This window comes from Limanda limanda, chromosome 15 (assembly GCF_963576545.1).
Source record: "Limanda limanda chromosome 15, fLimLim1.1, whole genome shotgun sequence".
Lineage (NCBI taxonomy): Eukaryota > Metazoa > Chordata > Actinopteri > Pleuronectiformes > Pleuronectidae > Limanda > Limanda limanda.
Window position 1 is genome coordinate 20,445,643 of NC_083650.1, and position 23,894 is coordinate 20,469,536.

At 40.9% G+C, this 23,894-nt stretch overlaps 1 protein-coding gene across 3 annotated transcripts in view; it reads left to right on the forward strand.

Annotated features, from left to right (window-relative positions):
* ttc7a (tetratricopeptide repeat domain 7A) overlaps positions 1-23,894 on the forward strand; it is a 52,785-nt gene that overhangs the window by 25,052 nt on the left and 3,839 nt on the right. For all 3 annotated transcript variants that reach the window (XM_061087310.1, XM_061087308.1, XM_061087309.1), the window contains exons 17-20: positions 5,900-6,016; positions 7,667-7,779; positions 8,347-8,481; positions 11,959-12,161. In XM_061087310.1, the coding sequence (XP_060943293.1) occupies positions 5,900-6,016; positions 7,667-7,779; positions 8,347-8,481; positions 11,959-12,161 (568 nt within the window). The remainder of the gene's footprint in view (positions 1-5,899; positions 6,017-7,666; positions 7,780-8,346; positions 8,482-11,958; positions 12,162-23,894) is intronic.

Genomic DNA, 23,894 nt, shown 5'->3' on the forward strand with positions numbered 1-23,894 from the left:
ACAAGAAAATTGATGACATAATGAAGGGAAGGAAGGATGTAAGAGCCTGACAGGAAGAAGAAGGAAAAACTGAGACAGTGTGGGAGGAAGCAGGAGAGATGACGGTTTCATAATTGCCCAGGCTTTACTGATGAGTACTGTATGTACAATTGGAAAATGAAATCTGTTCTCTCTCTTTCTCAATGCCCAATTGCACACTTAGACGCGCACACACACACACACACACACACACACGAACACACACACCTCCTCCGTAGAGACACTTGACTGCTTTGACCCATTTAAGAGCTCTTTTCTGCGCTCAGCCAATGAAAACGCTCTCTGCGCCAGGAATCCCCATCGCCCCAGTAACCATGAGGTCATATGGGTAGAGCAGGCAGCATCAGTTGTTGTTCCCAAACTGTTGTTATGGAGTGGCAGAGAGACATTGATTAAGGGAGATAAAGAGAGAGAGCCAGAGAGAGATACAAATCTATTTATGTAAAATTTGCTGAATGGAACACATGCATTAATGACTTGTTACTGAACGTCTGTGTCACTACCTCTCAGATTTATGGATTTATGGATAGAGAGATATGGATCAGCCTGGGCTGAACTTACCGAATAAATTTGAGTCCAAACCGAAGCTAAAGGAATTGTCTGACTAGAGAGTAACAGTGTAACAAATGGTCCTGTCCACTGTTGTATGAATCTGTCCATTATAGTTGAGTTAACATGAAAAGTGTAGTTAACTGTATACTAAATAATAGTAAAGAATATAATAAAGAAACTCATATAGGGGGACTGTTACACCTCTTACCAAGCCAACTAAGATGACATCTCTTTCTATTATCATAATTTCCCAGAAGAACTATGGTACGCTTTTAAGTCAGCCCTAACAATAAGGCTGCGATCACTTCAAGCTGCACTAATCAATATTTTCATATTAATGATGAATTAATTGACTGTGTGAAATGTGAACGGTGTCTCTAAAAGTCACTCTGCACTTCCTCTCATTTCCAGAGAGCTTTGTAGCCTCTTGCTGATAAAGATAATAAAATATTAGCAACTAGCTGTTGGTCATGCAGTAGTTCAAGTTCAAGCTTTTTCCCTCTGGAGTCAATGGACATTAATACAGAGCCTAAAAAAGAGAAAAGATTAATATAGATTCCTCAGGTGCAGAGAGAAACCTCTAAATGGGTGCTCTGTGTCTACTGTAAGGGTGAAAAGCCAATTTGCTTTAGCAACCAATACAGCTTTAATAAACTAAACTTAAATCACCTTGACTTGTTGTAAAAGGATTATTATAACAAATACTTTGCAAATGTGGTGTTATATGTTTTCATGAACCGTGAATTCAGGAAGTCATGTTTTTTAAATGCTCGCAGAGAAGCACATCTCCCGAATCTCTAAAACCAGCTCACAAGCTCATTGGTTGATCCAACTTCCTGTTGACAGGCAAGTAAATACAGATTGCTTAAAGATATAATATGTAGCTTCATTAAAATGTCTAGAAACGACTAAACCTATGTTAGGTATGTTTTTGACCTGTGTACTTACATTATCCAAAATGTTTCCAACATTATTCAAACCCAGAGAAATCCCCAAATTTATTCAAGGTAACAGGATTTTTAATTTGTTCATCTGTTAATTACGTAATATCCACATAACCTGTGGCTTTGTCCGTGTCTGCTTTAACTTCAAACAATGTATGATGAAACATAAACATACAGCTAGCCTGTTAGCCAGTATGCTACAGTTTGTATTGGTCACTTCTTAACGATTTTTCTTTGCCGTTTGCTACGAAACAGGAATAAAACTGTAACACATTATTCATTCATAAACATGCGCCGCCAGAGTCACTTCAGTTATCTCCAATGGTGAATTTTGCATCTCCCATGATCCCACGCTGCTTCAAGACGTCGTCAAACTAGTTATTTTGTGATTGTTTTGATTGAGAGGCTCCTAGCAACCAAAGTTACACATTGTATGTTTAATGTCAAACCCAGAATTCATACAGAGGCATAAAATCAAACGGCTGCATGATTGACTCCAATTGACAACCGTGCATGTGTGTGTTGACTTACATGCAGACAGGGTGTAAGATTATCAGTATGCATTGCAAAGAATGTATCATCATGTTGTGATTAATATGAGTATTTTTGCCTAAACCCAACCCAGACCTGCAATATGCACATGAAAATGAAGCCAGACCCAATCAGAATAAGTCAATACCCCTTGGACCCGCTGGGGCTGAGGCCAAGTTGCAGATCTCAGAGTCAGAAAAGAGAAGCGAAAGAGAGAGAGAGAGAGGGGAGGGGGGGGGGGGTAATGAAAGGAGGTGTTTTCTCAGTAACAAGCCCATTGAATATCATTTGCTTTGGATGTGTGAGTGTGCATCAGGGATCAAAGCTTGTACTGTGAGAGGTGCTAGGCATTCCAAGACAGTTGTGTGTGAATGTGTGTGTACTTGTGTGTTGAGATGCTGGGGGGGATGTGTACACGTGTAAAAGATCGTAATCTTGCACATGCATGTTTGTGTGTCACTGTGTGTTGAGTGTGTGTGTGTGTGTACGCATGCATGTGTGTGATTCATGTTAGCCGCTGCCTCTCTGCACCTCAGCAAACTGTCAGCTCGCTGTAGCATACTGAATTTCTCCTTCCTCCTTTTCTGCCACATCCTCTACCCCCGGCTTCTCTCTCTCTCTCTCACTCTCTCTCTCTCTCTCTCTCTCTCTCTCTCTCTCTCTCTCTCTCACTCTCTCTTTTTCCATCTCTTTCTCTCTTTGGCTCTCGTCTTTTTTATCTCTCTGTCTGTGTTTTTTCCTTTTCTTAGTTATTTTAATCACCCAGTAAACAGTCATGCATTTCAATGTGAAATGTGATTCTGCTACAGATTGAGAGAGCTGAGGAGAGTAAGGGAGAGAAGGGGGAGGGTTGTGTGTGTGTAAGAGAGCGAGAGAGTGAGAGATCGTGGTCTTACAGTTTGTACTAAAGAGAATGATTAATCCCAGCCTTTGATTCTGCATTCATCTAAGGGGATGTTGGAGCATGAGCAAGTGTGCATGTGTGTGCATCTGTGCAAGTGTGTGTATGAGCATGCACATGCATGCCTGGCTCACGCTCTACTACACAAAGCAAGCATGTCTGCACAGGCTTGAGTGTGTGTTAATATCTATTCATTCCCATTCAACTGAAAAGGAAAGTGGTTTCAGACTTTTTGACCCGACTATATGAAGTACATGTATGTTATGTGTGTGTCTGTGTGTGTGTCTATGTGTGTGTGTACAGAACACACACTCTGATCTGTGGGAGTGCAGAATGAGTAATACTGTAGATGTACTAAGGGAACATTATTAGCTATTTTTAAATGGAGTTTACGCAGGCAGTCACTACTCGAGCTGGGCGCCACTGAGCTCCAGTGCTCGCTGCCGTCCATCCACAGCCACTACGTTGACTCTGCACACGCCTGCCTCATTCCCAGGGGGGGGGTGGAAATGACAGCCTTTGTAATTTGATGTGCAGTTGTGAGTGCTGTAATCTTGATGAAATCTCCTTTTTTTCTGGAGCTGCAAAGAAAACACAAGTATGTGATCGGGTGCTGCAGGGTGGAAAAGACAATCCTCAGATGCCTTAGATCATTTTGATATTAATTACCGTCATGTACCAGGTACTGTGTACTCCTGGCAGACTTATATGTGAATTAATGCCAAAGAGATAGTTGGGAATTTCAAAATATTTCCCTCATTTACAGAGAAACAAGCCTTGTATCATTGCCTGTAATTACTTGCATTCAAATACTAATTTAATTGATATATTCAAACAAAGTATATTTGAGCGAGATAACCCCATAGTTTCTAATCAGCTCCTATATTACCTGCTGTCAATTCAACTTAACATTTTCTTACATAACACCTCTCTCTATGAAACATCTGCAGGATGTGCCTAGTGTCCCTAACGTTAACTCAAGAATAAATTGCTCATTTATTTGTAATGGTTTATGATATAAACATTTGTGATGGCATAAAACTTTGCAAGAAATCAGTGTACAGTTTCAAACATGGCCTTAATTGAAAACAGGCTCACAGCAGAGACAGGTCTCCCTGTTCTTTTTCTCAATTTCATGGAAAGATGACCAACATTTTACTGGTAATGCAACGTCAAATATTCTGCATCCATCCTTCATAGATGCACAGATGTTTCACATCTTCCAGTCTTCCAGGGAGTCAAGTGTTATATCCCTCCCTTTCATATTTTCTTTTTTACTACTGCTGACTTTGATTTATAACAGTCAATAAGAACAGTTTTTGTGTTTAAAAAAACAAGACGAAAGAAAGTAGACTCTGTAATTATAAGAGTATTGGGAATATAATGAGAATTTAGAGTACACTTAGTTTTGGTGTATCATACAGTATCAGTAGATACTGTGCATGTAAGACAGTGGGAGGTCAATATGTACTGTATGATGTGTACCCACACACACACACTGTGTCACATTTAAACACTAGGATGGATGTACAGCCTCAAAATGCATCAAAATGCCTCTAAACGCTTTGCCACACTGGTAATGGGGAGCCTAGAGACACACAAAATCGCACACACACACTCTGGTGGACCCCTACTGGCAGGCGTATCCTTAACACAAAGTCCCTCGGCAGCACTTGTCATCCACACGTCATAAAATCCAACGCCCTTCCTCCCACACACACACACTTCCTCCCTCCATCTTCTCCTCACCCTCTCTACACACATACACACACATACACACACACACACACACACCCCACTCCACCAAGTAGTGAGTTGGTAATGAGGCGCATTTCACTGAGAGTTTTCTCTCCTGACATGGGCTCGTCTCTCTCTGCTATTGATCCTCACCCTCCCTGCATCCCTTCGTCCTTCCCTTTATCCTTCCCCTCTATCATCCCCCCCCCCTCTCTCTCTCTCTCTCCCTCTGACATGACAGTACAGAATAATTGGAGGAGCCTTCAACAGGGAGGCAGTGGACAGATAGGCAGGCTGGCGTCGGATTTGGCGAACACCATAGTCTCCGTGCCTCTCTCGCTTTCTTTCTCTCTGTCCTCACACTCATGGATGAGTGATGCCTATGACAGACTGCATCCTCTGAGAGCCCCTTCTGGCAATTACTAAACACACACACACACGCACACCATCACACACACACACACACACACACACATGCACACACACCAGAGACTCCCACATCACTTAACCAGTTGTCTTCAACTAAAAGGCCAGAGCAGAGACACTCTATGGCCTGTACTCTGCAACCTCTTAACACACACACACACACACACACACACACACACACACACACACACACACACACACACACACACACACACACACACACACACACGTACACAATCTTAGAGCTTGTTGTTGATGACCATCTTTACCCCTCTCTCTCTCTATTGATCCATGGGTACTTCAATCCACATACATCAGTGAGATGTTGATGGGTCTTAAGCACTTACCAAGCTACTGTCGAGGCTCAAACACTTGCACAGGCAAATTAATCCATATTTATAAGCTTCTTTATTTTTATAGCCAAATAAGCAACTGGGAATATGCAGCTAATTTGCAAGGATCCACTTTAAGTGAACACCCTCATGTATTCAAAGTCATCGTCTCATGCAAACTGAGTTGTTAAAATGTTGTGTATACATATGCATCCGTGACAAGAAGAACAGGTTAGACTGTGTTTGAATCCAACTTAAGACTCCTTCATGCTATTCAGTTCACTGTGGAATTTCCTTCTGGTACAGAAACAGCAGCTATTCTACTGTACAATAAGTGCACATAAGTTAATCACATGGGGCAATAAAACACAAACAAGTACCACAACATTGAAAATGATTAGTAATGTATGTGTGTGTGTGTTTCTTTTGTGTTCCAGTCTCCTGTTCACAAAGGTAAAGCTTGAAGAGGCTCTGCTCGGCCCAGCCACTGCCCTGCAGACCTGTGAGGAGATGTTGCAACGCTGGCAAAGCCGCTATGAAGTCAGTCGCTCCAGGTGAGTGTGGGTCTGCAGGACGTGTGTATCATATGTACTGAAGATTGTTGTGATACTTCACTGCTCCAGTATTTTTACTGCTATGTTAAGAAAGGAGGGGGAAGCTTTGCTGCGGCAGTATTGATTGAATGGATTAGTGTGTGTGTGTGTGTGTGTGTACGTGTGTGTGTGCACAAATGTGTGTGTGTATTCATGCACTCTGCATTTCTGACATATTGATAAGGCCAGTCAGTAAACTTGCATTTATTCGCTCGTGCAAGTGGGTGTGGCCTCCCTTTAGACACATTTCCATTTGTCCTGAAACAGTTCAGGCAAATCACAACCATTTATCTAAAAATGGGGCCGGTTTGATATGATGAATGACAATCAAGATGGCTGCTGCTGATATGTAGGTCTGTTGAATCTACTGTTGTGGATATTGAAGAGACTGCCTGGATGTTTTGATCTTTTACGTCATCCATGTTTGTTTAGTTTATCCAGCAAGCGCATATGGGTCTGATGTTGCGTAATATCATATATCATTGTTCAGTTATATCACGATAGGTTGTTAAGATTCTATCTGCGATCTGTGAGAGTGGTTTTGAGATAATGGGCGTCATACTTGACAGATTTTAAAGATGTATGATAACATTTCCTTTCACATTTTAGATAGGGTTTTCTAAAACAGAGGATTTTCTCCCAAAAAATATATATTTTAAATATTGTGGATCAATCTGATAAGCTGACAGAACGTAATGAGAAACCAAACATTTGAAACTGTTACCATGTTGTGTTCAACAATGGAACAAATTAAAAAAATGTTTAATCTTTGAAAAATCTGCCGATACTTTCTCTCCATATTCAACATGTTCCTATGTCCCTGTGTATGGTAACGGCCGAAGCATTTTATTTTCAGTTTGTCTGTATCCTAATCTTGAGAGAATCTCTTCAAATTTGGCACAGTGAAGCTTATAATAAAAATCTGCTTTTCATCTAGAAAAACACAATAAAATAATAATCAATCTGCTGGCTAACAGTTTCGTCTGATCAAATTATTAATTTTAGTGTTTGCCAAGGTTCAAAATGTAATGTCTTTACTTTCTCAGTTTTCTTTCTGCCTGGTTTTTCCCAAAAGCTGTGATATATGCGGAGGAGGTCTAGGACACATTGTCCGACACTACTGAGCTTCCACTTTTAGCCAGCACGGACTGCAGTGACTCTCAGGAGGATGATACAAGGTGGAGAACGACATAGTGTCCACAGCTTGGCTGACCAATTCCTTTCACCATTTTAGAGAGGCTAATCATGTCGATGCAAACACACTGTAGTTTTTGGCAAGAATTATTATTTACAGGAAAATATACAAAATATTTTAATCGGCACATGTATCGGCAAAACCTGATAGGTTCTCCTTACCCTCAGTGCTGACTGGCTTCACAGATGGAGCCTTATGGAGGATAACTTGAATGATACTGGTAGAACATTTCCTTTTTTTAAAATAGAAGACGATTGATCAAATCCCAAAACACACACACATAAAGTTAATTTTAAAAATAACAAGAAGCTTGTGTATAAGCTGTGTATATCAGTGCTTGCCTCACTGGGTGTGTTTGCTCATGTACTATGCGAGTACAGCACATGTCTTCATTGGCGTGTGCATGTGTGTTGCAGTGAGACAGATGACAGCAGCAGTACGCCGATGGCCGAGAGGACGGAGGTCAGCCCCGGAGGCAGGAAACCCTCCATCCACCTGACCCTGCCCGACTTCCAGGACGGCTCCACTGGTCTGCTCTGTTGCTGGTTTTAACTCTTTTTAATGAGGGCACTTCCACTGCACATATTTGGATTGCCACATGCTGAATTGATTATTTTTAAGTTAAACACATCACTCTTCCTCTGTGGTGTTGGGTAAATACCAGTGAGGAAAGGTGAACATGCAGGTCAGTTTAATTTCCCAGGCATTTGACCTATTATGGATTCAAACTGTGTTTGCCTGTCCACAAGTCAGTTTTGGGCAACACATGTGCTGTTTAAATAATAATGATCTGACTCACCTCCACATCTGTGATACGAGCAGGATCAGGGGCCTGTGCACTTTCCATTCAGTCACAGGAAATGAATCAATGTTCTGAGAATGAGCAGAACAAACGTGTTCCTGAGCACGGCTCTATTCAGTCATTGTTAGTTTCTGCTGACGAAAGAAGAATCGATCTCTGCTTCATGATCAGTCTTGACCTGCGTTAGAAAACTTGTACAATTTATTTGGGACAAATTATCGCTTCCCTGTGTGTTACCATTCGATATCTGTAACAAACATTTACAGCTTGTGGTTCCTTCATTTCCCTTCACAGGTTCATTGAGCCCTTCATCAGTTGCAGTGTCTCGCCTGGATGCGGCGCTCTCTGAGGTGTCCGACATCAGCTCCTCCCGTCGCCAAGGACCCACCTACATCTGGACCACCCTGGAACGCATCTGGCTGCAGGCTGGTGAGTCGGCGATACATGCAGCTTTAACACAGTTTTTCAAACCTCAAGGTTGGGATCTCTTGCAAAATTGGATTTGAAATTCCCTTTAGTCAAGAAGGACGTTCTGTTCAGGGTCAGCAAGTAACCATGTAATCACAGTGTGTGTTGCATGGGAGTTAATTTGCCGTTGAACTGAGAGAACAGGGAAACCGGGGCCATGTGTTTATTGACTTTGAGCTGTAAAAACGTTGGCGATGATTGTACAGCTATATGCAATCGATAGCAATCAGATTCTCTGGTTTTTTGTGTCGCAATGTTATTAAGATTCATGAATAATAATCTCAATCTTGAAGTGCAAAATAGACAGAACATTGATTTCGGACAATTATTAAGCTTTCCAGTTCTCCCCAGTCTTTGATTGAAAGATTACAGCAATAAGACCTTTCAACAGCAGAGCCTTCAGCCACGATGTATATGAGGCTTGACTTTTATGCCTCTATTTCCACTGGTCCAAAAAAAACACTAAAACCTCACAATCTGACTTTGATATATAAGATGCTGCTTTGAGCTGAATTCTGATGTTAGGATGATAACATGTTCACAGTGACAATGTTAACATGCTTAGCAGGTATAATATTTACTAAAGTCACTACCATGGTTAAGCTTGCTAATTACTAAAGGGCACTAATAACAAAGTATATTATTAAAAAAATGTTATGTGACCTGATGAAGTTGCTAAATTGATAACAATTAATCCTGAGAGGGGGATGAATGTCACCATCAAATTCCATCACAGATCAGATTGATTCTTAGATAGTTGTAAAGGAAGTTCTTTCAAAACAAAAATGAAAAAAAATGTTAGTGCTACATCACAAGTCAGGTCAATTAAATTATTAGGATTATCCTCTGAGGACCATGAATATCTGAAATGTCATGAGAGTCCATTCAAATAGGTGTTAACATTGTTCTGTCCACTATCAAAGTGGTGGATAAGTTTCTAAACATTCATAAATAACAGACCTTTACCAAAGTTATGGTAAATAGAGGGGATATATAAAGATATAAAACAAACAGCCAAGAAGACAACAATAAATCACAAATAAGTGGACCTCAAGGATCAACCGCTGGACCACAAACACTTGCGGTTAGCCACAACCACAACATATCCATATATGTCAAAAGTATCCCAAAAATGTAAGGTCCAAGTAGGGATTGACCTACTTTGAACCTTTTTAGGAATGACCTCTTCAGAAAATTCCAGAACAGACAAACACAAAAGTCAGAATCGTTGATGGCAAATTTGAATGAAAATCCTCTCCACACAGACTGTTGTACAGATGCTACTATAAAAGCTGTGACTGTCGCACACAGCTTACTGACCTGCTTACAAGCTTAGTCGAATTTCAATCTCTCTGGGGAGCGAGACATTGTTTACGTACTTGGTACAATGTGAACACACATTTTTTTCTCCATGTTTTGACCACTGCAGTCACAAGAATTCACTTGGGGGTCACCCCTGTATAATGAAAGTTGAAAAAAAACCTTGTGTTGACCACAAGGGATATGGATATTTACGAGAGAACAATTCCTGCAGGAGATGATATATTTGTAACCTTGTTTTAAAACTACATAATTTAGTGTGACTGCTGCAGCCATTTTCTATTACCTCTGCCTTCACAAACAAGGGTAAATACTAAATATGTTAACAATTTAGTGGTCAGAGCCATTTCAGTCCCATTGAATACTGCATACCTTATGTCGGAGTGTGTGCTGTACCTGCATAAATGAAGCCACTGCTCTATTAAGGGCAGAATGGCAGTGATGCATACGGCTATTACTTCCACCCCTTCAGCCCTCAGTCTGCATGTGGAAGTTCATGGGAGAGCAGAGCATTCGCAGGAAAATGAAGGGAGAGAAGTACAGAGATGCTCCACACAAACACTCCATCTATCCACTCAGCTGGAGTGGACGAGGCATGGGAATGGGAATCCGTACCGCAGCCGAGTGAGCACGGTGATGCAACCAGAACACCAGCGTGTTACAGTATAGGATGGGGATGGGTGGAGGGGCCGCGGGGTCACGTCCCCTGTGGACGGGTGTAATTTGAAGGTTATTTTCTATGTCTGACCTTTGAACCCTACTATTCCTCTGCTGAGAACAGGCGAAATAGAACACGCTCACGAAGCTGTGTGTGTGTCTCTCACTGACGGCAGAGACAGTCCTACCCTCAGTGACCCCCCTCTCCTTCCCAGCATTCCTCTTCACATCGGTCACTTCCTCTCGCAATCTTACATCCTGATTGACCAAAAACACACACGCACACACACACACACACAGAGAGAGAGAGAGACTGAGGGTTCTTAAAAAAAAGACACACTGAGATATACATACACATTCAAACTCTAACACACATACATCTAAATGGACTTTATATATACACGCGCTGATCTAATAGCAATATTTTTTCTCTGAGAGCTCAGGTGATGAGCAGGAAAAGGCTTTACATAACCGTTCATTGAGTCCCTTTTTCTGTGAAATGAAGCTATGATAAGGAACCCTGAGTCTGGAAAATGGTTCTCTTTCATCTCACATGAGGTAGCATGCATCCACTAAGTATTTCCCATCTGTGCATCTGTGGGACACAGGTAAACAAACAAAACATCCGCTACCCAACACACACACATGGGTTCACGCAGCGCTCAGGAGCAGACGGCATGTACAATGTATTTGCAGAGCACAGCTTGCTCTATCTCTCTGTATCACACACACACACAAACGCACACAGACTCACACACACGCACACAAACACACACACAGGCCAGTCTGCGTTCAGAGCCGAGAGTTTTCTTTTCTCAGGGTTTATCTGGGTGTCGACCCAGCGTCCACTCATCGGAATGATTGACAGCTCCCTCCTACAGCATCCTGTCCACTCAGGGGTCTGCTCCATCTTCAGGGGCGGGTCCCCTGGTGTGTGAGAGTGTGTGTGTTTGTGTGTGTGTGTGTGTGTGAGTCTGGGGTTTGTCCTCATCTTCCCAACAGCAGCAGAGAAAGGAGGCAGCTTTACTTTGCGATGGCCATATTTAGGCAAGTCTCTCATGACTTCCCAGGCACTACACTGCTCCCACTCTCTCTTTCAATGTGTGTGTGTGTGTGTGTCCATCCAACTGTAGTGTTTTGTGTTTGTATTTGAGCGCTGCACAGTTTACATGAACTCACTGTGAAGTCGTCTGTCACTTTTACTTATCGTTGGGGAGGAATTAATAATAATAATGGTTTTTTTCCTCCCTTCTGTGTCCCTTATTTTCCCTGTTTTCTTCATCATCCTTTTCTTACCGTTGCTTTCTTTCCAAACTCATGTACCCTCCTTGCTTTCCGTCTTTTCTGCCCTCGTCCAAACCTCTCTGTCTTTTCTCCTTCTACTCCCTACATCCTCCTCCATTTTTTTTCCCCCTGGATCTCTCTGGTCTTCCTCCTCTTCCCTTCGCTCTCCTCCTGCAGGGGAGCTGTTCATGGCAGACGGTCGGTTAAAGGAGTCCCAGTTCTGCATAGCTGAAGCCAGCTCAATCTTCCCCAACTCCCACTCGCTGCTGCTGCAGCGGGGCCGACTGGCCGAGCTCCGGGGCCAACTGGACGAAGCCAAAGGCCTGTATGACGAGGCCCTGGCCATCCATCCCACAGGAGAGAGGATACTGGTGCACATGGTGAGAGACAGTGAAAGCATTAGAGGCTGCTTAATTCAATTATAATTTATGACATTCTGTTCTGCTAAGTGTCTCACTCAATTTATGCTATTAGATTACCAGTGACCAAAGATGCATGCACTCTTGTATGCAGCCTAGCATACAACTGTACACTCATGCACACTGAAAACGCTGGACTTGAATTCACTAAATTACATTACACTGTTACACAAGAACTTGAGAGTTAAGTCAGACTCACGTCTGCAGACATGTAACGTCTATTCAGATACACGAGAAACAGATGCAAACAAATATTAATGTTTTCTTAAAGCCACTGTATGTAATTACAAAAAAAATCTGCCAGATCTCCTCTCATAAACATAAACACTTAACAAACAGTACACACACTAATCAGAATATGTAGTTTTCTTGTGAGTCATCGGGCCAGATCTCTATGTCTTTACAGGCCAAGTCATTGCATCTGAATGCATAGACTTTCCACTGTAAGGCTGTTCTGGCTAGGCCTATGACATGCTATGTTTATGCTACTTAATACAGTGTTATTAAGTAGCATAAACATAGCAATATAACAAAAGTTCAATATATTGTCATTGTCTGTTGATAAAGGAGAGTTTAATACCACAACCTTCAGGAGCAAAAATTTGACAAATAACAATTTCACATTTATCGTGACAATCATCAACATCAACTATATGAAAATGGTATCTTCATAACAGCTTTAGTCATATCACCCAGCCCAAAAAACATGTCCTAAGATTAAATTACATATCAAATAAAAATGTTGTTGTTATTGTTAGCTTGGTCCCAAAACACAAACACACACTCAGGTATTAAATGTATTGACTTTCAGACTGGACATCACATAAATGGTATTCAGACACACACATATATGCACACACACACATGCACACTGTTAAGATACAACTTGAAAAGTCAGGTGTTTTAACCCTCTTTTCTTTTATCAGCTTTTTATGTAGATTTGAGTTGATTTTACAGATTTAAAGTCATGTGAATATCAAAATAACCCCATTTAAATTACACAAATACAATCTAAACTGATTCATGACAAAATCATAAACTTAACATCTTTTCTTTTAAAGGATTCAACAATCAATATATAGACGAATATCTGTGATTCTTCATTAGTGCTGTAATATATTCTGGTATGTTTAAAATCTAATCAATTATGCTGAATCAGGTGGGCTGGTAGTGAAGCTTAACAAATCCCTCCTTTTTAAAAGCTTGTACAGAAGGTTGGGCTGTAGTCCAGTGCTCTGCATTGTTAATGTGCAGCCCTTTTTAAAGAAATACTGTCGACTGATGACATGTTTTTAAACTGGCAGGTTTCTTTTCCAATAATATTCACTCGGTGGCCCGTTTAAAGGTTGTAAATTGTGTTACCTTTAAATAGTCACTATGAGAAGACTAAATCAATGGTAGTTCATGATATTTGTGGGTTTTTTATTAACCAGGCTTGGATGATATTATCTTGCAAGCCAATGGCTGCTGCTAAAAATCATGACTATGGAACTAAACAATCACCCCTTATTACAAGACGATAGCGTATTATAGTCTGAAAATGTACTGGGATAATACATAAATGTTAGTACAAGGCTATGTTTGTCATTAATGGTTAATCGTAGGTCACAAGCTCTTCGTTTTATTTTGTCCAATGAGTGTACTGTTCGATATTCTGAAATGTGTTAGGCAAACTTAGAAAAAGTTTCAGAAAATGTCAACAAATGACAAATACTCCTTTCTGGATTTCGCTTGGCTGATCTCTCTCCCACATTTCTTTCATCGAAGCAGATCCTCTCCTTCTCTCTCACTCTCTTTCCCACTCCCACTCACACACACACACACACACACACACACACACACACACACACACACACACACACACACACACACACACACACACACACTTCGGCACAATAAAGAGCCTCTCTCGCCCACTTCCATCCACTCCCTCGCTCAGTCTCGCTCCAGTCTGTCCTGCTGATGATCCACTGGATTATCCACGGTTGATCTGACCTCTGAACTTTCTCTGTTGTCATGGTGAAAGGACCAGAGAGGGATATTCCTCAAATCCAAGACCCGCACTACCTACATGCTTACACATGACTGTGGTCTCCATAGTGATCATAGATGTGCTGGTTGATATTTCTATGAGTCAAGTACTAGCAACCTTGTGACCACATAAGGCTAATGCTTTTGTTCCTACTGTGCACTTTAGTGTGTGTGTGTGTGTGTCTGTGTGTGTGTCTGTGTGTGTGTAGAAGTGAAGTCCCATTGGGGTAGACAGAGGTACGCGTCTCTTCCATATTTGGCCTGTGGGAGAACCAATCCCAGTGGATGAAAAGTTGAAACAAAGCCAGCTGGCATTGTCCTACTCTGGGTCTCTTACAGGGCAGCTGTGTTCCTAGTCTCAGTGTGTGTTTGTGCGCACGCGTGCATGTGCATGTGTCAAGAGGTGACTGTGTGTGTGTATGCCTGTGTGCCTCCATGGATTTGTCACATAAGTACTATTCTTTTTTTTTTATAAACTGTATGTGTAATGAACCAGTGCAATACAGACATAGGGGAAGGATTCAAACGCAGACCTAGAGTCAGATATGAAAAGGTGCGACCTTTAACTAAACAAGTCAAGGGCACAAGGTTTGTGATGGAGGGGTTTGAGGCAGGCAGTGGTCAAACCATGCAAAGTCCAGAGGGCTTACCAATGTGATTGTTCCGCCGCTTGTATGTATAGATAGCTCACTTTCCCAGTGCTCACTAGTCAGCTGAGTTACTCTAGCCAGTCAATTCCTCTCTCCTTCCTCTCACATAATTATTTTCTCTGACATTTAGCATTTTCCGGAATTCTCTCTGAGCTCATCTGTGACGGCTGTAATTGTATTTGACAGATTCTCCCTGGTTTATTTCTGCAGAGCAAATGTCAGGAGACGCTAAGAACTCATCATGAAATTGATCTCCTCTTCTTCAACAGCAGAACATGTTGCACCAGCCCATAGAAACTCCTGCAGGTTAAATTGTGCTAATATTACACTTTGAAGGTTTATACATTCACTATAGCAGCACAAAAAAAACCTTTACCCTAACAAAATAGCACAGATATCAAAGATGATAGGGAAAGCCACAGGACGATATGGATGTGGGAATCCTCCCTCTTGTCTGTGGTCAAGATTATTGAATCCTTTCTATATAAGACTCACTCTTCCATAGCCACCTGTCAGTTGTTCAGCTCGAAGTCAAATGAGCACAACTTCATGCTCGTGGCTGAAGCTGAGGATTTGTCAAAACCTGAGAGTCTTTGGAAAAATGCTGATGTCAGATAAGGCGGCAGATCATGTTAACCAACTAGAGGCACCCATCCAACCCACTGGAGGCCAGGAAAGGATTGATACAGCTTAATACAGTCTAATGATTCACTTAATGTGTCAGGGTGCGCAAAATGGCAAACGTGAACCAAGAAGCACGACTCTTGAGCCGTTTTGGGAGTATCAAGAGTTCTGGTTTAATGGACGATCAGAGGTCAAAAGCCAGGCAGACAGTCAGAGATAGCAAACAAATCCGATAGGGAGCAGGCAAAAAGGGAATCCAGGGTCCATTAGGCAGGTCAGAAGGAGAGATCGGTCAGGGCGATGAAACAAGGGATAATGCTGGAAAGCTAGGAAAAACACATTAGACGTTTTGACAGAGAACAGAGGAAATGGGCCGGTATATATACTGAGGTGATGCAGAGCAGGGGGGAGTCGCTGAATTCTGAAACGACATGAGAATTAGTACATGAAAAACAAGATAACAGAAAATAAAAATGCTATGAGCTGACTGAAGTTGTGACATTATGTGGGTCTCCCTTATTCTGATGGTCCATGTATCTGGTCAGTCAGATGGAATTCTAGGACTTGAGGGATTGAGGCAACTGCATATTACACCGAAGCCCTCTGCTTTAATGGTAAGTTGTGTATTTGAACTCGGCAGTTCTCATCACAAACTTTGAATTTTCCCTTGGAAAATAAGTTACATTTAGGACTTCAGTGGCTGCATGTAACACACTGCATCCCCCTGTTTGGTTTTGCTGTGAATCCTACCCTTTGATTATGGTTGGTTCACTTAGGTGTGGCCTGTAAGGATATCATCTCCCCTCCATTTCCAGTTTTACATTACAGCCTATCAAATGTTAGTAGTTTTGTCAATGTATATATACAGTATACATCTGAGTACTGGTCTAGTGCACAGTTCAGACACAGTCTGTCTCTCATGCTTCGTTTGGGGAAGTATTCAGGGTTTGGGTCAGGTTTTGTTCACAGGTTACATTCTCTTACATGTGGTCTTGATTTTTCATTTCCCTTTTTGTATTCTTGCGGAAATGACCCAGGGGGTAAATGTTATATTGCTGAGATCAGGCCAGGCATGTCTGTCTATTTAAGACAATTGTTAATAACTTCAGAATTAAACTTTGCTCTCGGAATGTCCGAAAAAAGATGAGGAAAAATATACATATAATAATAGTATTTTCATTCAAGAGTCTTCTTACCTAAGGTAAATATTTTTTCGTGTCAAGGAGTAAAGTTATTGTGATTCTAATTCCTAGAGCTTTGCCGCTTACTGAAGTAGGGATCAAGAGTAAAAAATCAGGACAGTGATATGAAAACAGGAACACTGTATTGTGAGAATGTCTCTTAACTTAATATGCCACACATATATGTCCCATTGATTTACAAACTAAAGCACTTTCCCAGTGGATTTTGAAATCTTTGGTGATCGTCAATTGTCCCAGCTGTCTGAATTGCTGTCTAGATAAATCTCACTCAGGGTCACTTTAATAATACACTTTAATAACTTTTTTAAGTGGATGTGATCCTTTACGATTCCCCTTATGTTTCCGTTCTCATAAGTGCTGGGACTTCCCCTTCATTTTTGGTTCGGTGAGGCACTTCTCAGGGTTGTCCAATCATCAACCTTTTATTTGTGCTCAGCATTGACGTCCTTGGCGGAGGCGATAAGATTCATTTCTTTAGTGACGGACATTATTATGGATTCCCATAGAGTTCTCTGTATGCCGATGATGTTCTGCTCCTTCTTACCATTGTTACCAGAGTGAAAGCAGATGTTAAGGTCGTCTAAATCTTTGGCCGGTTCTCATTCAACAAGATAAACTAATTAAGCATTCGATGCTATGCTTTGTATCCACTTAACTCACCATGGACCTCATCTATCTCTGACCATTTTCAATGTTGTCCTTCCTCCTTGTTTGTTTACCTTGATGTTAAATAATGGTCTTTAGGTCATTACAGTATACATTTTCTGCCTTTTATTCTGTTAAGTGAAAATTAAAAGGGACTAATCTCTTATTATCACTTCTAGATAAAAGGGACTAATCTCTTATTATCACTTCTAGATAATATTTTATTTTCCAAATGGTCTCAGTTCTTTTGACTAGAAAGTCTCACTCCGTTCACCATTTACCTTGTGCAAACTACAGAAGGTTTTCTCCTCCTCTGTCACTTGTTAAGGGTAAAGGACTGAGGATGTCGCGCCTTGTTAAGCCCTATGACACAAATTGTGATTTGTGAATATGGGCTACCCAAACAAAAGAACAATTTGTTATTGATTGATCGATTGATAAATGCTGCGCTATAGAAGTATGTATGTTGTGCAGTGCAAACTCGACATGCTAATGATGCATTATGGTAAATAAATGCATCCTTACAACAAGATGGGGTCTAAGTGGGACGCTATGCAGGACATTTTATTTGGAGCAATGCCCATATTTCTGGCTTGCATCAGCCTGCCAGAATACCATCTACAGTTGCTGCTACTCAGTGGCTCTGGCTTCATACATTTATTTTTATACTGTATCTGCTGTGGCCACTTTGTGTGCCGGTGGCCCATTTAATCTGCTCTGCCTTAAGGGGAATTCTGAAGATATTCTTGGACGATATTCTTACACTTGAGCTATTATTCTGCAAAAGTACATACTGTTCTTTCCTAGAATGCCTTCTCAGATCTTATACAGCTTTGTCTAGCTATCAGGAGTTGTATAAAGTAAAGTGTATTTTAGTATACAAAAGATCTTTGCTATAATCCTTTACAAATTTTCATTATGAAAAATGTATTATTAACACATATGTGAATATGTGCCGTTGTAACATGGCTCTAAAAAACGACTTGTGCTTTTAGCCACAATCCCTGTTTCCTCTTTTAGTCACGTACAGTAACAATTTCTCAGCAAAATATAATTTTAGAGCAGAAGTCATTTTATTGAAGAAATAAGCACACAAAGGAAACTCCCTCTAAAACCACAAACTGTTGCTTTTAATATTTATACACTCATTCAATTTACATGTTACTTAATAAGCTTTTAAGACGAAGAAGATTTTGAACTTTGTAGAAGGACAGTAGGCTGTGTTTCAAAACCTCCAGTCTTAATGCTAAGCTAACCTAGTCTTCTGTTGAAATCTGCTACGGTATTAATTTTTAATACCGTAGACAGTTTCCTGTTCATTTTTAGAGCATTTGTGACATCTTCAATAACATTCACCTAAGCTAAGAGTGTGGAGTGAGGTCGTACCTTTCTCCACAGCATCCACAGAGGATGGAATGATGTACAAGAGGTGTGATTCATAATAACACACCACCACCATCTTTTCACAGTCACCACATAGGGCCAAGCACTTTACCCCCTCTCCCTCTGTATGCTCACATCAGGCATGTGTACAAGGTTCTCGAGTGTGTGCTTGAGAGAACGAGAGAACGAGAAAGGCAATGATCAGACAGTGACTCACTGCTCTGGTCAGCTGCTGGTTTTAGAGTATTTTTGGACGGACGAGGGTGTGTTAGTGAGAGAAACCAGTTTGGCCTATGGTATGCTGTGTGTATCCATGTGTGTGTGTGTGTATTTGTGGTAATGGTTTAACACAACTCTCTAATTTAAAGTCTCGGTTGTTGCAGTCCACAGGTTAAACCCAAATATTTATTGTGTTTGTCTATTACAGAATTAGCCATGATTAGCTTTTAAACATTTGCCGGTCTCTTAACCTCATTACAGTATTTGGTTGACATATGTGTATGTGTGGCATGTTGTGCATGTGTGTCTGTTCCCGATGGATAGCTGATCCTGAAACACGGCCCAGCCTTTCTTCAGACGATGGTATGATATTCATCTGACCCACTCCCAACATCCTCTACACCCTATCCGTCCTGTTCAGTAGTGGGGCCTGCTCTGAGTCAGTCTGACAAACACACACACATACACACACACACACACACACACACACACACACACACTTCACTTTTCCTCCTCTCCAGCATATTCATACACAGCTTCACATATGTATGCTTATCTCAAGGACGAGGACTGTGCTCATTGAATTAATCGCGTTCCAATTATCAAATGCCCCCATCTCTCTCTCTCTCTCTCTTTCTCACTCTCTCTCTCTCTCTCTCTCTCTCTCTCTCTCTCTCTCTCTCTCTCTCTCTCTCTCTCTCTCTCTCTCTCTCCTCTCCTCTCCGTGTGTGTGGATGGGGGTGGTTGTCAGCTGATTAGATAATGCAAATACATTATTTATAACACTTTGCTCATTCTCGCTGCTTTATGGGATTGCCTAGCAACCACGGAAATATATTCTATTGAGCAAGACCTCCGATAACCACAGAGAGGGAGAGAGCGAGAGAGAGGAAGAAAATCTCGGGGCTGCAAACAGGGAGACGATTGGGAGTTGGCTGGTGCCTCCGTTGCTATGTATGGCTCATCTGGGCTCGCTTATTTTTTCCTTTTTCTTTGACGCCTCTCTCTTTTTTTCTCTCCATCTCTTTTTCTTTCTCTTCATTGTTCCCGTTTTAGCTCTCTCTCGTTCGTTCACACTCCCTTACCTCATTGCTTACTTCTCCTTTTCTTTTCCTCTTTGGCTCCTGTATCACTTCTCTCTGTCATTCCTTCTTGCTCTTGTTTCCTGTTGCTGTCTTTCCATATGTGTTTTTCACACGTAAATATGTGTGTGTCATGATGACTGCTCTTCACAATTTGGGAATTGATTCTTGATGCATTGTATTTGTGCCATTCGTTTTTTCTTGCTCGTTCACACACACACACACACACACACACACACACACACACACTCACAGACACACAAACTACAGGAATAGATACGCATTCTATTTGCCATGTAAAAATGTAACGCAGATGGATATAAGGGTTAAGATGCCTAATTTGTCAAGTTCTGCATGGTCAGTATTATGCCAACCACATTAAAAAGATGGTTCAGTAAAAGCGTTAAATAAGAAGTAACCTCTTGAATCTCACTTAGAGTTGCTGGGTCAGAAATAAATTTCCAACGTTTCCACATATGTGTGTACATATTATTTTAGTTTGAGATAGCTAACACAATGTATCTGGCTGTAGCTTTATATTTCACTGACACATCTATTCTAATCTGATTCATCAGCAAAGCATATTACCTCCCAAAATGTTGAGGTGTCGAAGTAGCTAACACTTAACAAGGTTAATAATTAAGGAAAGTTAAAGCCACCACGTTTGAAGTAAACAGTATCCTTTGCTCACCTCCCACCTTAGCTTTCCCTGTGTGCCCAGACTTAACCACTGATGAGATTAATGGTTCAGGTAAACACTCTTACTGGGTCATAGGCAGTGCATCATGCCACTGTGATTATGTGTGTAGTAGATGTTAGCCTATAGGTTCAACAGATGGTTACTGGGTGTCATTACAAGCCCTCTGGATGTCACATTGCATTATCGTGGACCTGAACCATGCCACGCACACTCTTGACCACTTACAGCCTGAAACCGTTACAGAAATGTTTCTAACCTTGAATCTAGACTCAACAATTAATTGGCTCGGTCTTATTTTCCAATTTTTTCGGTCAGTCGTAGCTCCTTGGCTCTGTAGGCAGCATGGCTGACAACAGCAGATTGCAAGTCTATATTTAGAGTTCAGCTGTCTGTCTAGAAAGATGTTAATTCCTGTGTTTCTTTTCTCGGGAAGTGATTCATAGGACCATCTTTACTTTTTGCACATTTAATTTGATTGTTTATTTAACTGTGATTAGATTAAATGGCCATTTTTCCAATCAATATACACCCAGTAACCCATAGAAAAGGTAAAGAAAATGTTTTTCATCCAATCACACATTTGATAGAAGCCTGTATAGCTTTCGATCAGCGTGTGGCTTTAAACCTTGGCTGGATTTGCATTTGGATTTTCAATGCAAACTATGATATAATTAAGGAGGAAAATTTGCTTTTTCTCATAAAGAGGTTATCCAATAGATATGAGTCCCATAAATACATATCTGGGGTGTCTGCTTAGCTGTAGTTTGTTGCATTATTACAAACCACTCATTTTGTCTTTGTACAGTATAAAATATAAATTACTTTCACTGACACTTTAAAACTAAATCTAATCTCCCTGATTCCAATCGATTCCATAATCAAATCTACGTTGGCTGTGTTTGCGTTTGACATTCGGGAAGCTTTGATTCTTTTTAATCTCTCTGATGGAAGTATACACTTAATTAAATGCTGTGTGTTGCTGCAGCATTTTCAAAAGTTTGTTTCAATTCCGCCTGAAACACCACTGCACTGCCCACTTGCTCAGTTTGGCTCAGATCGGTTCAGTTGTGCTTTAATGGCACGACAAGAAACAAACCTATGCTGCCAAGCTTGATGGGATCTGCTGAGGTAAAACTGCAGACAGATGGCTGCGAGTAATTAAAGCAAAACCAATAGATAACAGTTTTATCCGTGCGATGCCAAAAACATGCGGGAGCAATCTAAATGTTCCTGAGCACACATTTGTTCACTCACTTCCTTTTTTAATCTGTTCACTCTCCCACTCACTTTCACTTTCTGCATGCTTGCATCTACAGTACTGTAAATAGCACTTAAAAGTGAGTCTCCTTCACCCATTTACATTAACATACCAATGACAGTGTGAATCTGAAGCAATGTGTCTTGATTGTATAATAACAGGGAAGACATAATTGGTAGCCAGAGTCTGCGCCTTAGTAATCATGAAGTTGAGCTGTGTTATCCAGGCCCTTCCGACAATTAATTTGAACTCTTTCTCAGCTGTCAATCATTCTTCTCAGCTCATTTTTATAGCAACAAATATTTAAAACCAAACGTACTGGAAAAATACACTTGAGCATTCCTCAGTGTGATAAGAACTACCTAAAATGTAAATATATATTTTTAAGTTTGCTTGATTTTTAAGGGTGTCCATGTCCCATCAACTAACATGGAGTAGGTGGCGTTTATGACAGATACTGTGGCCAGCCACCAGGGGGCGATCGAGAGGTTTTGCCTCAATTTTCTTCATGTTGTCCATCTTTAGCTACTGTCAATGAACTTTCCCAAGGTTGAACTGCCTGTGATTAGTGGATGACCTCTGTATCTGTTTACTTTATATGTCTCTGATTTTTGCTCCAACTTAAATACATTGTTTTTTTACTTTGGTTATAACACAGTTGATTTTTTTTTTATGTTGAGACAGCATTAATTTAAGATTTCAACATCGGTTTCAGTCCAACATTTGTACAATGCTATTACGACATTATCCACTCTTAAGCAAGATATTTTCCTAAGGCCTGGTCATGTCAGAAAGTGGGAAAGTTAAATGATTGCATTATTGATCAGCTGAATAATCAGAAGCTTGGTCACTTCTCACAGAGCAAGCTGGGAAAATTACAACTGGGAAATGCTCGAGTGTACTTATGCTCAGGAACGAACATCATTTCAATCAAACGGAAGAAAGAAACAAGCTCTACCCGCAGTTTGCTTCTCACATATGCACAACATAGCAGGAGGTTCTCTGCACAGACACATTAACAACAGCAACAAATCCTCTGCATTATTCAGACGAAAGGTGGAGCAGCAGGCAGAGGCTGGAAGAAACGTATTAATTCCACTGCAGAGATCACGTGAATACACTGATGACAGCTTGTATCACCACAAACTCTCTTGGTATCTTGTCGGTAACTTCTACATGTAATTCACTGCTTTTTCTCCCGGGAGATTTTTGTTTTCTTTAGGTTTTTTCTTTATTATTCGTGTTCAAGCGTCATAAACTCCCCACTCGCTCGCTGTGAATCCAGCGGGGGATCCCCTGCCGTGTTCTAACATTGGATTCTCCCGACTTTCTGCAGACTTTATTCTAGCGGGTCCAGGCGGAGAAGGTACAGTGAATACATGGGTCACCAAAGCTGATCTCCACTGACTTACATACCCGGCAAACCCAGTAACTAAGTAGTGGAATGAATTGCTGAGAAATTATCCCAGGACTCAAGGTTATCAGGTTTAAAACCATCATATTAGAGAGCCAAATATTGTTTGTACATACTGACAAGCAAACTGTGCTGTAGCCTGAGACACTGCACAGACTGAGCAGGAAATAGGGTTCATCAGAAATCTTCCCTGAAGTCAAACTTTTGGCATTTTTAACAAGTCTGTACATATACAACTTTAAAATAGTTTAATTAAAACAAACCTAAATAAACTTTTTTATTTAGGTTTAATTGCTTTGAACTGAACCAGGCTACTTACCCTACTAAGCTAAGCCTCCTGTAACCAGCTCTGTCTTTAATGGACATTGTTTTACTTGTTGCCATGTGCGTGTATTAGGCTGTAAGTTTTTCCTGTCGTCGTAGTGTTTATATCAGACCACAGTACACACTATGTAATTTATTTGATTGAGCTGCTGACAATGATCA